Raw genomic sequence first — 15,292 nt, 5'->3', positions numbered from 1 at the left:
CATAACGATTTTCAGTCAGAATAGTTCTTTTTAAGTCAAAATTCACCTATCCATCATAACGGTAGGAAATAAAAGATACAATTCTGGGAATATTTTTAAAATGTGAAGATGAACCTTGTGCGATCTGCCAGGGAAGTTGTGTTCTTCAGGTACATCTGTACGATGCATGCAGCGTCCAGCAATGGCATCTGAGTTCTGAACTGTCACAATGTCACAGTGTTTACAGTCTCTGCAAGCTTCTCACCTTATTTTATTTTTAAAATTTTGGCTAGTGAATTCTGTTGGCAAGACTTGCCCATTCACAGTGGTTAAAGTGTGTGAGAAAGCAGTGTTCTCAAGAGTGATCATAAAATCATACATTTGAGAACATGTTTTTTTTTTTTATTTTCTGTTTTGAGAAATGTATTTTTTATTTTCTTGCTTTGTTGTCATGCTGTAGCCTTTACCTTGCAGTAGGGAAGCTTTGATATAATGTGCACTTAGTCCTTCAGGTGTTTTAGGTTTTGGGGTTATTAACTTTTTAGAAATAAGTCTCTGACTCTTGAACATTCTGGAAATTGCCATTATGCTACTCAGGTCTCTATGTTACTGTGGCACTGATGGGGAGGAAATAGAGGTGAATTGCAATGTAGCACCGGGCAGGTAGCTCATACAGTGCTGGGCAATGCTAATAGCCTCTGCAAGCCATGGGAAACTGTCAGCTAATTATATTTGTCTCAAAAACAGAAGCAGCAACCTGTCTTTATGCTGAAAGACTACTGGTGATTTTGAAGGTGACCTAGAAGTGCTGATGAACCTGAGGTCAAATCCTCTACCCCTCTTTTTTTTTGAGGCAGGCTAAGAAATTTATTTCATATATTAAGCTTACTGTAAACAGTCTAGTTCTTCTCATCCCCTTATTCTTTTACCGGTAATGTGATACAGTTATGTTTCTATCAAACTACTTCAACAACAGTCAGGTAACAGGTGCCTAAGTTAGCCATGAATATAAAACATATTCTAGAGTTCCCTTTAGCCATAGGACATTTTTATAATGTAAACTGCAGGAAGAATTTCCTGAGAGACCTGTAATGGATAGACCTATTATAGCACTAAAATAATTTTGCAAGGGGTAAAATAATGTCGTTGAAGCTGGTGTATGTCTTAGCTGACTTGTGCATTATAATACTTTAAAACATTACCACCGAAACTCAGGAACGGTTTCTAAATATACGACAAGCTGTGCAAAACGAAAGATCCACTGCAGATGGTGGAGGTCTTGTGGAATAAACTTTTTTTTTTTTTCCTGGTACAAACAGTATGCCTCATCGTAACACAGCGGTCTTCTCAAAGCAGGAATGCCTTTCCAAACAAATACTCGAGGCGTATTACGGCTACATGTCACGGGAATCATTAAGCCAAAGCCGGTCTCGGGTTCCCGGTCTCTCCCTTCCCGGTCTCTCCCCGCCGCCGGCTGCAACCGGGCGCTGACAGGGCCGGGGGCTCCGGCACGGCGCCCGCGCGGGCCCTCCCGCCGAGCAGCCGCCGCCCGCCCGGCCCCGGCCCCGGCCCCGGCCCCGGCCCCGGCCCCGGCCCCGGCCCCGGCCCCGGCCCCGGCCCCGGCCGAGGCGCCATCTCGGCCTCGCTCCAAGCCGCTTCCGCGCCCCCTTGGCCGAGGGGAGCCGGCGTCCGGGGCGGGGGCGGTTCGGGCGGCCGCCGCCGCTCCGTCTTGTGCCGTCCGAAGGCTCGTGGGAGCCTTAACGAAGCCTGTGCCGCTCCCCTCCCTGAAAGCCGTGGAAAATGGGCTTGCTGGGCAGGCTGGCGGCGCTGCCGAAACTTGCTGGGGCGGCGGCGGGCCGGGGCGGCGGCGGCGGCGCTCGGCGGCGGCCGGGGCGGCTCTGCGCTCGGAGCCCGCTCCCGGCCCGGGCCGCCGCCCGCGCCGCCTCCTCCCGGGCGCTGGGCGACTACGAGGAAGTTTTCAAGTCCTCCGTGGCGGAGCCCGAGAAGATCTGGGGAGCAGCCGCCGAGCAGATCCAGTGGTACAAGCCCTGGGCCCGGGCCCTGGAGAGGGGGCGGCCGGCCAGCGCCTCCTGGTGAGTCGGCGTCCCGGGGCGGCGGCGGGGCCGGGGCCGGGGCCGGGGCCGGGGCCGGGGCCGGGGCCGGGGCCGGGGCCGGGGCCGGGGCCGGGGCCGGGGCCGGGGCCGGGGCCGGGGCCGGGGGGAGCTGCCCGCCGTGGGGGCTGCGAGTGTGCTGGGGGCGTGGGGCGTGTGGTCAGCGCAAAACTGCCCCAGGGCGTGTGCGGGGTGGTCGGTGTGCCGCAGGTGATGGAGGAGATGGCTGCAGGGCATGCAGGGGTTTAATGGTGACACTCGGTTAAGTTTGATGATCGGAAGCAGCGCGGGTGAGTGTGTTGGGGTGGGAGAGGAGTTTGCGTGGGCTGTGACAGGCGTGACATACGCCTGTGGGGGGGACACGTGGGAAAATGGCAAGCTACCCTAAGACAGAATGTGATAGGAATGTGGCAGCCTTCTTATAAATTACTGGGTAGGATTTTCAGTGCTTTCCTCAAGGGTGATTTACGTGTTAAAATTTTGTGTTGACCACCATCACCTCTTTTTTGACAAGTTTACATCATTCACTTTGATCTTTTCTCAAGGAGAAGCTCATATAGGTTAAAAAAAGCAATGCAGAAGCAGGGTCATGTTTCGTAAACTGATGTTCTTTGCCATTTTTATATTTTTCTGTTTTGATTTGAATTTAAAAATACTACTAATTCTCAAAATATAATTAAAAATATTATTCACTCTTGATTCTGTTTGAATGAAGAGATACAGAACCAGTAGAGTGGAATTTGCTTACTTCCTGGTGTCTGATGTTACTGCTTGGCACCTCTAGTAGTGAAAGTTGTTTGTATGTCTGAAGCTGGACGTTAAACAGCACTCACGCAGGATAAATCTCTTCAAGTCAGCAGGGCTGCATAACAGTCCAAAGTCTTAAAATGAATGGATAGAGAGACCTGTGTTCCACTGACCTTTGTTTCTTCGTCGTGGCACTATTCAAAAATGGCAAGTAGGGTTGCCTGCATAATTAAAGACCAGTAAAGCTCACTGGCTCTGGCATTTCTGAGCAGAATAATGAAGAAGTCAATACAATGGTTACTTTTTAAGAACTAAAGAATGGGAATATAACACATGCTAGTGAGCATGGTTTTGCTATTAGGTTCTGTCAAACAAATGCGGTTTAATTTGCTGAGCATGATAAGCTTGTTTGCTGAAAGTAATATGGTTAGGTCTTTGTAAAGCATTGCGACTTCTCAGATGGAAATTATTTGGTCTTATGGCAGGGATAGCTGGATAAAAATTCATGGGCCAAGTCAGGCTCATCTTCTAAGGGTCTTTTCCAGCCTCACTTCCCACTTGCATCTTTCTCCCTCTATAGATGCAGATTGCCACAGGCTGAAATTAATCTCGTGAATGTGGGCAAATGCCTGAAGGAAGGGCATACAGAAGATGGGGCCAGGCTCCTTTCAGTGGTGCCCAGTGACACAACCAGAGACAATGGGCACAAACTGAAACACAGGAGGTTCCCTATGAATATCAGGAAACACTTTTAAATGTAAAGGTGACTGAGCACTGTCACAGAGTTGGTTGTGAGAGCTCCATCCTTGGAGATACTCAGAAGCCATCTGGACATAGTCCTGGTCTAACAGCTGCAGGTGGCCCTGCTTGAGCAGAGGGATGGGACCAGGTGCCCTTCAGAGGTCCCTTCCAACCTCAACCAGTCTGTGATTCTGTGGGATTATACAAAGATGCAAGTCTCTGAAGACTCAACATCAGACCATAATTACTGTTTGGATGTCAGGTATCTGTTGCTCTGTTGTGGATAGTAAAACATAAAGCAATTCAAATTTATGTAATCCTCTTTAATGTCTTAATGTGCAACATGAAATTTTATCTCTTTTTTAATTTGAGTTCACCTTAAGTGATAACAGATTGTATGTGATACTAGTGTAGTACTCTAATGCCTCTGAAGTCCCAGATGGTTACCAGCATTCAGTGTGCTTGGCAGGATGACAGATAAGTTCTTTGAGGAAAAGACAGAATAAAAGTGAGAGAGAGAATACAAGAAGGTCTTCCAGAGGACATGCTGAAGAGAAAACAAAGAGGACCGAACATAACTGAGGAAGGGGCCAGGCTTCCAAGAAAAACATAGCTTTCTGGTCTAACAGTGTAAAGATGTACTTCAGGTTCAGAGGTTTACCTAGGAAGCAGTTTAGGGAGTCCTTAAAAATAGTATTAAGAAGTTCATGTATATACTTCTTGAGGTAGAATTTATCTCCTGTTTCAGAGACATGTTACTAGGTCACATAAGAAATATCCATTTATTTTCAGTATCATTGGTTTTGGTTGCCAAATGTGAGACTTCAGTTGAAAGAGGTGGTGAATGTATTTAAACTGTAGCTGTAAGGCAAATGCCAGTTCATCCTCCCTAAATGCTGTAAGAGCATGAAAGAAGCGTGCTGTATGCTAAAGTGCATTCTTTAGTCTTTTCCATTGGAAACACCAGTGTTAGGGCAGTGAGTTGCAAAATTATTTCTGAAAGGTATGTGATCAGTGTCACCGTCCCCTGGCTGTTTGTTAAAGTGGTAATCCCAGGTACTATTGGCTGTTCTAACCTGCATCAGTGGCTGGCATGGCGCAAAACATTGTCTGGTTTTTGCGCACATCAAAAATAATAATAAGAGCAAAAAAAACCATGACTGTTCAAGAAGAGGATGAAGGAATTGGAATTGTTTGGTGTAGAAGCCAAAAAGGAGACATAAGTTTTAAAACAGATAAAACTTGGCTACAGAGAATTTGGCTACAGAGTTGAAGGGAAAACTACTTCAAGTTGACTTTGAAGAGGTCAAAACTAGAGGTAAAAACTAAATTGCAACAAGGGAGATGTAGATTTTAGATGTTAGAAAGAAAAATCTTTTTAATGCTAAGGGTAGAGAAACACTTGAACAGATCTGATTCGAAGACATAAGCGCAATATAAAATCACCTTCGAACTTTAGGAATGTTGAACAGATTGCTATTCAACTGTTGCTTACACTTTTAAAAAATGTGGTTGGATCAATGAACATAATATTGTTTCAAAATAGCTAATACTGTCGTGGTTTTGTCTGACACTTTTTTCAGCTTCTGTTCTCACTTCATCAAGAAAAATAAATAAATAAAAAAATCTGGTTGATTCCCAGGAACACATCTTGGAGAAGTATATGTACCCTGCATGGCATAAAAGGATTTTAGCAATATGATTTTTTTACAGTTATGATGCAAGATAATTTAAATTTAGTTTTTTCTTTTGCATATATGCCAACTTCATTCAGAACCTTTACTTTCTTTTTTTTTATTCTTAATTACCTTTGCTTCTGAGCCATTGAATGAAGACTAAAAATTGTCTCTGAATAGAGCTACTTTGATTGTTAAGATAACAGATAGTGTTGGAAATTAAAGCATAACTTTTGAATATTTGAGTGAATGAAGGCATAGTTATATGTTGCCTTCTTCACTACTGTACTTATTTCATTACTAGCAAGTAGGCTGTTGCCACATCAAAAAAAGTATTGAATGTAATAAAAAAAAAATTTCCATGCTATAGATAGTAGATGTAAAGCTGTATGTAACAGGAGTCCTGCTATGGAAAACCTAACTTACTGACTTCCCAAAAGTAAAACAAGAGAATATCAGTGCTTTTGTGGCCTCTTCTACCCTTAACAGAGTAGTCATTTTAAAGTACTATTAAAGAGCTAAGTGTGTGCTTGAGATTCCTATTTGTGAAACAAGAGAAAGTCTGTGAGACCTCTGGGCTGGGGTGAGACAGGAGGTGCCATGTCCAGTCGGGAAGAGGTAGTAAGTCCTGTGTGACAGCTGTAGGCAGATTTAAAGAGGCTCAAGGGAGTCATAATGTGGATAACCACACTCAAATTATTAAAAAAATGCCTTGCTAGATCTAAGTTATTCATAATGTGGATTATCAAAGACTGATGCTTCTGTGAATGTATGGGAAAAAAAAAAAACAACTTATCAAAAGGATAGGTAGATATTGTCAGAATATTGGTTTAAAATGTCGTTGTGAGTAAGCTGTTTTGATATTATAACCAGTTTTAAATTCTGCTGTGATTTTTGACAGGAAGAACCCTGTCTTTTTTTCCACCATAGCACTAACGGAAGGTTGTCATGGTTTGAGCACAGAGGGCAACTGAGCACCATGAAGACATTCACTCACTCCTTCCCCCTCAGGAATAGGAAGGAGAAAATAAAGTGAAAGCCTTGGGAATCGAGATCAGGACAGGGAGGGACGACTCACCCATTACAGTCACAGACAAAAGACAGACTAGAAAAAAAGAACATCACTAATTCAAACTAACACCACCACCACCACTTAACAGACAGAGTGGCATAGTGAGAAGTGTTACCGCATCTTAAAAACACCTCCACTCACCCCTTCATTCTTCCTGGGCTTAGCTTTGCTCCTGATCTCTCTACCTCCTCCCACCACAGCGGTGCAGGGGCAGGGGATGGGGGTTATGGTCATTCCTGCCGCTTATTCCTCACGGGTGTGGGGGGGAACTCTTCGTATTCTTCCCCTGCTCCACACGGTTCCCGTCTCATGGGAGACAGTCCTCCACAAACTTTCTCTGATGTGAGTCCTTTCCACAGGAGGCAACCGTTCCCAAGCTGCTCCAGCGTGGGTTCCTGCTGTGTGTTGCAGTCTTCCCAGTGCCACAATACAACGGGGGCTGCCTGTTCCCCCTGCTCCATCGTGGTCCCCCTCTCACAGGAGACAGTCCTCCACAAACTTTCTCCAACATGAGTCCCTCCCATGGGCCACAGCGTTCCCCACACTGCTCCATCGTGGATCACCAACTTTCTCTGACTGGATTCCCTCCCACAGCTGCAGCCCTTCCCGAGCTGCTCTGGCGTGGGACACCCCCTGCATGCTGCAGTCCTCCCAGCGCTGAGCTACCACAGTGGGGTCTAGTTTTTCCCACAAGATGCCGGCCTTCTTCAGGCACCTTGATCATCCAGGCGGAAAACACAGGCCATAAATCAATGTCTGCTCCACTGTAGATCTCCATGGGTGGCAGGGGGGGCCACCCTGCCATCTCACCACAGGATACAGGGGGGGTCTCTGCTCCGGCACACCTCCCCCCTCCTTTCTTCCTCCGTTCCTCGACTGACCTTGGTGTTCATGCAGCTGCAGCAACTCCTCCTCACAAGTCCCACTGCTTGTCACCACGTCCCTTCTTAAATACGTTATCGCAGAGGTGCAGCCGATTGGCTCAGTTTTCGAGCAGAGGTGGAGCTGACTTGGAGCTGGGGGAGCTTCGAGAAACTTCTCACAGGGGGCCGCCCCTATAGCCCTTTCCCCAGCTACTAAAAAAACCCACCACTCGAGCCCAGGACATCCTTCTTTTCACTAACCTCAGTGTTTGCATAGGTGTCCTCCTTGCAACTCTTCTTCACAAGTCCCAACTCCCCCTCCCAGGTTCCCCTTCTTAAACATGTTATTGTAGAGGTGCAGCCACCATCACTAATTGGTTTGGCCTTGGCCAGAGGAGGATCCAACTTGGAGTCAGAGGAGCTTTGAGAAGCTTCTCACAGGGGCCACTGCTGTAGCCCCTTCAACCTAGCTACCAAAAGCCCCACCACAGAAACTGAGCAGAAAGGTAGATGAGCTCTTCAGAGAGACTTCTAGTGGACTGAATGCAGTTTATTTTATGTATTAGAGTTATTACTGTTTGCTGTTTTATTTTGTTTTACTCTTCCTATGCTCCATTAGTTGAATGTTACTAATTTCTCAGCATTAGGGACATAGCCTAAAATAAGGTTCTTCAGACTTGGATTCAATTGGTAAGCTGCATTGAGATAATTGTCTGGTTAGCAACAGATTAGCGTTTTACAGTCCTGCTTATTGTGGCAAGATTTATTGGCAGCTCTTACAAACATCCTGCAGATTCACCTCTGATCTTTCTGCAGTGTACTGGAATGTTTTGTTTTCGATTCTAGACCTCCGTTTTAAATAGGATCATCTCATTGATGCCCTTATTCCAAAACTGGGTTTCTTGCTGCTCTTTCTTTCTAGCTAAAGCTTATTCAAGAAAAGTTCCTCACGGGTGCTCATCTCCTTGGGAATCACTGGATCAACAGAAGTTTGCAGCAGCACAGGGCAGCTTTTCAAAGCCAAGCAACTCTTATTTGTCAGCCAGAATGAGGTATTTGGTAACGTCCTTGGGTGACAGTAGAGAAGTGAAAGTCTTGCAGTTGTGGTCATAGTAGGTGCATCTCTGCTTCTCTGATCCTGTAAGATCCACCTTCCTTCTGAACAGGGCAGCAAAGCTCTCATCACACTATCCAGATAGTCTTGTTTTTTGTTTCAGTCTGCAGGCCCATCTTTTTCACAAGCGATTGTTAAAAATTTATGTGGCAGTGTTGATGTTGCCATGTATCTTTGGAAGAATCCAAGTTCCAGTACTTGCTCATGTTTGACCATTCTTAAGTGGTTATGTATAGTATTCTAGGTACTGTGCTCCCTTGTTCCCTTGTTTGTATTGTTCTGCAGTGATTTGATATAAAAATCAATGGATGACCTGAATCCTATACAACTTTTATGAAAGTAATTGGACAGTTTCTATATATTACAGGAAACAACTCCCAGGACTTTATTGTTCATACAGTTGTTCTTTTATGGGAAGGGGTTTTTAGAACAGAATGTTTTTGTTACTTTCTGGGTCCCCCACCTTCTTCTTATTAATGGCATTGTAAAGGAGTCACAGTAAGATTGCTGCATCTTAAACATCCTAACTGGTTTTGGTTTAATAATTGCTGTTTTTTGACAATGAAGACTATCCTATGGCATCTGTGCATATGTATATACAAATAATATCTCAAATGTCCCAATTTAGAGCAGTCCTTTGCTAGACAGGAAAGCTGAAGAAGGAAATACTCTTTAACCAATAGTGCCTTATTTTAGGCCGTTTGTTTTTATTTCTAGCTACATTATAACAATACCGTATTATCTCAGTCCCTGTCGAATTTTTTGGAAACTCTCAGCTGTGTTTTTAATGTGTGCTGCTCTTCTTTGCTTCCTTTGCTTTTCTGCTACATGCAGATAGAAAAACAAACACAAAGAGCGTTATTTAGAGGGAACTTTAATCTTTAGATTCTGTGTCATCTTTCAGTAAGTAGAGTCATCTTTGTATCTGGTGCCTTCTGTGTTTTCTTACTTGAGGATCATGTTGCACTTGAGTTTTCTTTTTCTGTGTAAAATGACAATAAAAATGAAACCTGAGTTTGTGAAGTGTTTTTCTTTGATTAGAAGATGAGAATTTTCTGTAAATGTCTGGCTGTTGAGGAGGCTATGACTCACATCACTTTACAGAGGATTTTGAGTCACATGTAAAATATGGTAATGCCAAATGTATTATGAATGTCAGAGAAATGTATAAGATTTTATATCTGTTGGGGTCAGTTTCATTTAGATACAGATGCTTGTATGTTTAACTGTTGTTGCCAAGAGATTAATAAGAATATTCTGAGTCCTGAACCTGTTCTTCTTAAAAAGCATATGTGTGCATGCCAATACAAAGTAGTATAATAACAAATTTTCATAATGTCAGATTATTTTAGGTGGATGTATGCTTTTTCTGTGAAACCTTAGCTATAAAAACAGAATGATTGATAAAAAGTAAGTTAAGTCAAGACCAAGTTTAGCAGATTCTTAGTTGAGACAATTAAGGAACAGTATTTTACTTTCACTGTTTTCACTAATAAGCGTATTTAGCTTTTTGAGTAAATTGTGAGGTTATACAATAAAAAATGACTTCCTGAACTGAGTATAATGTTTTGTGAGCTATATTTTAATTGAATGCTCTAATTCCTTAAAAAAACCCATAAAACGCAAAAAGATAGTCTTATTAGTTTGGAAGGCCGGGTGTTACATACTTCCAATTTCTTTTTTAGGTTCGTAGGTGGAGAGCTGAATATCTGCTACAATGCTGTAGATCGTCATGTTGAGAATGGACGAGGAGACCAGATTGCCATTATTTATGACAGTCCTGTAACAAATACCAAAGAGAAAATAACATACAAGGAACTTCTTGAACAGGTATGTTTGTTTGAGAATAGCCCTGTTACTGAATTTGGGTGGTACACATTACATAGCAGGTAGATACTAGAGAGGTAGAAACAATCTACCTTGCTAGTTTGTTCCTTTTGTTGTGCTCAGTATTGATTTATAAGCTTCTCTACCTGGACCCAATTATACTGCATCTAAGAGGTTTTGATCTTCCTCTAGTTCTTCTTTTTCTTATGCAGTTAAATATTTTTTTCCTGGTTGGTTACATTTTGAACTTTTCTCTATTGAATTTCTTTTTTTTTTTTTTTGTTCCCCTAACAGTTCTTATTTCATATTTAGAAGGTAAAGCAAAGTATTAGTCAAGTTACTTGACAGTTGCTACGATGAACAAAAATACAATTCTGTAGAAATGAAGATGTGTAACTTAGCTATTGCTGTGCATAATTGTGTGTAAACCAAAATTAAATTTAACAGGGAGGATCTCTAAAGAAATCTGCATCACCTGCCTCATTGTAGGCTGTAGTGGGGGCTGCTGGTGACCCTGCACTACTTTTCTGTCTGGAAAGTCTGTGGATTTTGACTTCCCCATCGGCCAAGGTAGCTTACCCTCAGCTGGGGTTGTGAATACCCGCTGTGTATCAGCCCACTCAGATTTACTCTGTGCCTGATTGTGGTTTGTTGCCACCATGGGTGTTTGCAGTCTGCCCCATTCAAGGTTCTTTGCTTTCACAGCTGTCCACTGGTGGTCTGCCCTCGTGCTGCTCCTCTGTTTAGCTGGCTTTTTTCTGTCAGTTGTATGTGGCAGTTGCACTTAACACTGAGTACAAAGAAATGTTGGAGCTGGACTCATATACTTCCTTAATGTATTTCAGTGTGCAGGATGCATTACAGTGAATGGAACACACTCACTCTACTTCAGATGCGCATATAGTGTCTGGAGTAATGTGAGCCTATGGTCTAAAATGTGAAATGAGGTTCAGAATACTGTTTGAAATGTGAAATGAGGGTCACAATACCCTAATTCAGTTTGCAAGGTTTCTATTCCACTGTTGCAAGAAAAGATAAGTCATACAGCTACAAAAAATGATAAACCTGTACTGCATTCTACCTTTTAAGGAAAATATAGAAAACATTTATGCCTCACCAGTTTTCAGCTGATTTACGAAGTCCGAAAAAGAACTTGGATGTTACCATACAGTATGCTGGAGCTAGAACAACCAGCTGCAGTGTTTTAAGAAATCAGAAGACTTTAAAAGGGCTCGGCTCCTTATCTAATTTTATCTATTACTTTATATATAGAGGGATAATATATATAATATATAAAATTCTAATTTATAAAAATTATATCAAATTATAATATATAGCAAATAAGTATATAAATAAATATATTATAATATATATTATATATTTTTATATATAAATGTATATAAAATATATATTATAAAATTAATAATACAACATAATGATATATATTATCTCTATATAAAATAATAAATTGTATACATATATACAATTGTGTTGTGTCATTGCATATATAATATATATGTATATATGAAAAAAATTTATACATATGTGCACATATAAAAATATATACTTATTTTAATTAGTACAACATTTTAATGTAAATTATCTTAAGTGGACTTTCTCGGGAGAAATTTCCTCTGAAAAGCACTTGAAAAGTGGCCTTTGTTTTGCTTTTTAATCTTAATGTTGGTATTAAGTCTCCTAAGTTTGTGTCTCTGTATTCTCTGTATAAGCGTATTAAATGTTTTAGGATATGGCAGATTCGTGCGGAGTGAGAAAATTTTGCTAGCTGACATACACATCCTTTCTTTCACATTTGCTCTTAAAGCAACGTTACCAAACTGAACAGAAGAACTGGTTTAAGTTTTCTGGGGATATGTAGCAGAACTCATTTAGAGGTTCATTATAATCTTGCTGGTAGCTGAGTCCTATCTAAATACCATTTCTGAGTTCTCTACATTTTGTTCTTCTTAATCAAAAGGCAATATAAGTCGAAGGCAGGATTTGAGAGGGATATTTGTCTGTTCAAGCTTTCTAGTCCACTTTTGTGGAACAGATTTAACTTGGTTTACCTGGGAACTACTGGACACCTGATAACAAAAGTATTCACAAAGAGATCTGCTGAGAATGGAAGAGATGTGGACTGGTGTATTTTGTGTTATGGATCTTGTAGGTGCTAGGAGAGACTTTAAGAAAAGGCCTACCAAACCCACTATGGAGTGTGAGTGATGACTTTTGTCTCACAGCCCTCAGTCACTGCTTGTTACTGTGTTCTCAGTCTGCTCAGTGCAAGCTAAAAGTACTGTATCTTGTAATTCTGAAACAGACTTTCACTTCTCTGAATGTTTCATTATAGACCAATCTAAGTGCAGATCAGACATGACCAAAGTTGGCAAGCCTCCTGGTGGGTAAAGAAGCCTTTTGCCTTCTTTCCTGAGTTCCTTTCCCAATGTAAAATGGCCTGACAGTGTGTATCTGTGTTCAGACTGTTCTTTGGACTGTCCATACCCAACAAATGTTTAGTAGTCTGTCTGGACAGTAAGCTGGTGGTGTAATGAGGATGTCTTTTCAGAGAGGCTGCCTGTTCAAATTGTCTCTAATGAGATCAGCACTTGAAGTGGGGGAATTCTTTCTGGCTCTTGCTAATAAAAGTGAAGTTTATAGATACATTCACCAGAAGTTATGTAATATAACTGTGGGTCATAGAATGGGAAGATGCAGAGTTTTGTAGCAGGTTGGATCATTTGTTCCAGGATCAAACTCATGGTAAGGATGAAAAAAATGACATAGGTGCTTGGCTAGAGATAATAAGGCTCCTTAGGAAGGGTGGGTTAGCTTGAGCTACATACTCAGGAAGCCTGTTATGTTCAAATTATCCCTATTGTTTTTACGTGTTGCAGTGCTGTTCAGATCTAAGAACTACAGTGATGTTGAGATTTTGAAGTTAAGTACACCACTAAACTATAAATAATTGAGAGAAATGTTGGAAGCTTGTGGATATTTAATGCCCAACCTGTGGGAAACTTTCTTTTTGGCAGAACTGGAATAGAAGGATTGCAGGACAATTTCAGCAATTCCTTATTGATATAAACATTGGTAACATCAGTTTGTGTTGATATTCTGTAGAACTATTCTGTTTACGCACTTGGAAAGTCTTGAGAATTACAGTTAGTTAAAGTGAAGCTGTATGTAGTGCATACAGTTGCATTTTAAGTGTGTTAATTATATGTTGTTACAGATGAAATCTTCCAAATGCAGAGAGGAGAAATTTGGCAAATTTAAGACATAACGGTCTCCCAGAATGTACTGATTGGACTTTTTTCTTTACTGATGCCTGTTATAGGCCTTTAAATGAGGATTGCAATGTTGGACTGAAACCTATGAAATGAGGATGTAGGTGAAGGTTTTGAGTATGCATTGGGAGGTCCTCTAATTCCAGTAGTGAGATGGCAGGAAAAGATAAAGTAGACACAAATTCTGTTAGAAATATTACAGAATCTATGTCGTATTAGGGAAATATAAAAATACCCAGAAGAAGTAAGGAGCAATGGCTTCTGTTCATTTAAAAACAAATTTTCTGATTATGTTGGAAAATACTACCATTTTTGAGTTAAGGCAAAGGTTCTTAGGTAGGTGAAAAAACCTTCTTGTTTATATTATTGGCTGTTTTCTCTAGAATCCCTCACTTGCTAAAAAGAAATCTCAGGAATTTGAGAGTTATATTATTTGCAGTTGTTAACACTTGACAGATCATGTACACAAAAGCAGGATAATTTCTCTCTGTGATTCTTTCCAATAGCAATGCACAGTTAACATGTTGAATTCAGTGCCATAATAAATACTTTCTGAGTGCAGTAACATGACGGGATTAGTAAAACCAACACCCCCACAAGTCTCTAACAGCACTGGATGTTACAAAAACATGGATGAGAAAGAAAGGCTTCAGGTGTTCAGCAATGGGCTAGGATGTAATTTCTTCTCTAGGAAGGTATTTCCTTAATTGCCACCCTAAAAGCGTCTTCTTCCAAAGTAGCTGTATTAGCCATTGTCAGTTTGGATTTATGTGTGTATCTGTCTTGCTCTGCTCATATCTCCTGTATATGACTGAGAAATCACCCAGATTGTTTTGTTTTTAGGAGTCTTTCTCATTCTTCATGCTTTACTCCATCTTCTTTCTTTGTCTTCTGCCTTGAAAAATGACCAATTCCTTATTAGCTAGACTTTCATTTCAAGATACTTTTTCTCAGAGTTGATTTTGAATCAAAACTAGAATACAGACAGAAAATCCTGCTGAGTCTGACAATCCCACTTTTAATCCTCTTTGATAAAGCAACATTATCTTGATAGAACTATGTATTAGACTTCTTCAATACTGTTTTTCCTTATCTTATTTAAATCTCAAATGGCATTCTTCAGTGCATGTCCTAGAAAGATTTAAGTGCAATGTCACTGGGGTAGCTCTTCAGAAATATCAGTATTAGTATTCCCTGAAGGATAAGACTGATCAGGAATTTGCAAAGGGTCTTGACTTAGGTTTTTCACATTCTACACAAAAGACTTCCGAATGACACTGTAAAAGTCTGAAGAAGCAGCTGGATCTTGATATCCCCTGGCTGAAGATACTTACACTGCGGCATGTCACCGTCAGCAATGCCTACAGTTATGTATAATCTGGTGCATCTTGGGCAGATGAGTGAAGCAAAGCCATGCTAAATTAACTGCTGAGGCTCTTGACATTTGCACTGTATGTGGTTTGTGAGTTTGACTTTGGACTAGGTTTAGTTTCATCCTGCGAACCGAATGTCCCATAGCTCACTTCAAAGCCATCTGAACATAGCTATCCCACAAATCTTTGCTACCTTGACTTGTGGATTCCTTTAGGAAGTGCCATCCTCACCCTTTATCTGTCTCACTGCTGCTTGATTTCTCTCCCCACTCTGAGTGGTTGTTGTCCAAATAATGGCTTTTTGGGGGCACATAGATGCTGTAGGAGTTGTGCAGAACACTGTGGGCTATCCTTCACAAGTACCAGAAATTCCTTCTGCGGCAAATGGTTGTCTGAAACCCATCTCTTCTGTGGAGTCAATGCCATTGCATCAACTTTGATCAAACATTAAAACCATGCCAAGCTGTTAAGTATTAGAGAATCCCCATCTCATCCCAGT

General features: G+C 41.5%; 1 protein-coding gene across 2 annotated transcripts in view; it reads left to right on the top strand.

The window, feature by feature from the left end:
* The first annotated feature begins 1,606 nt into the window (after positions 1-1,606).
* Positions 1,607-15,292, top strand: part of ACSS3 (acyl-CoA synthetase short chain family member 3) — a 95,279-nt gene continuing 81,593 nt past the window's right edge. Inside the window, exons 1-2 of one of the 2 annotated variants that reach the window (XM_032999733.2) lie at positions 1,607-2,072; positions 9,989-10,133. In XM_032999733.2, the coding sequence (XP_032855624.2) occupies positions 1,780-2,072; positions 9,989-10,133 (438 nt within the window). In that variant the 5' untranslated portion in view covers positions 1,607-1,779. Of the gene's footprint in view, positions 2,073-9,988; positions 10,134-15,292 lie in introns of those variants that run through there. The other variant, XM_042793428.1, reaches the window with a different exon arrangement.

The sequence above is a fragment of the Tyto alba genome, unplaced genomic scaffold (assembly GCF_018691265.1).
Source record: "Tyto alba isolate M040663 unplaced genomic scaffold, T.alba_DEE_v4.0 Super-Scaffold_2, whole genome shotgun sequence".
Taxonomy (NCBI): domain Eukaryota; kingdom Metazoa; phylum Chordata; class Aves; order Strigiformes; family Tytonidae; genus Tyto; species Tyto alba.
This window is presented reverse-complemented; position numbering and strand designations above follow the sequence as displayed.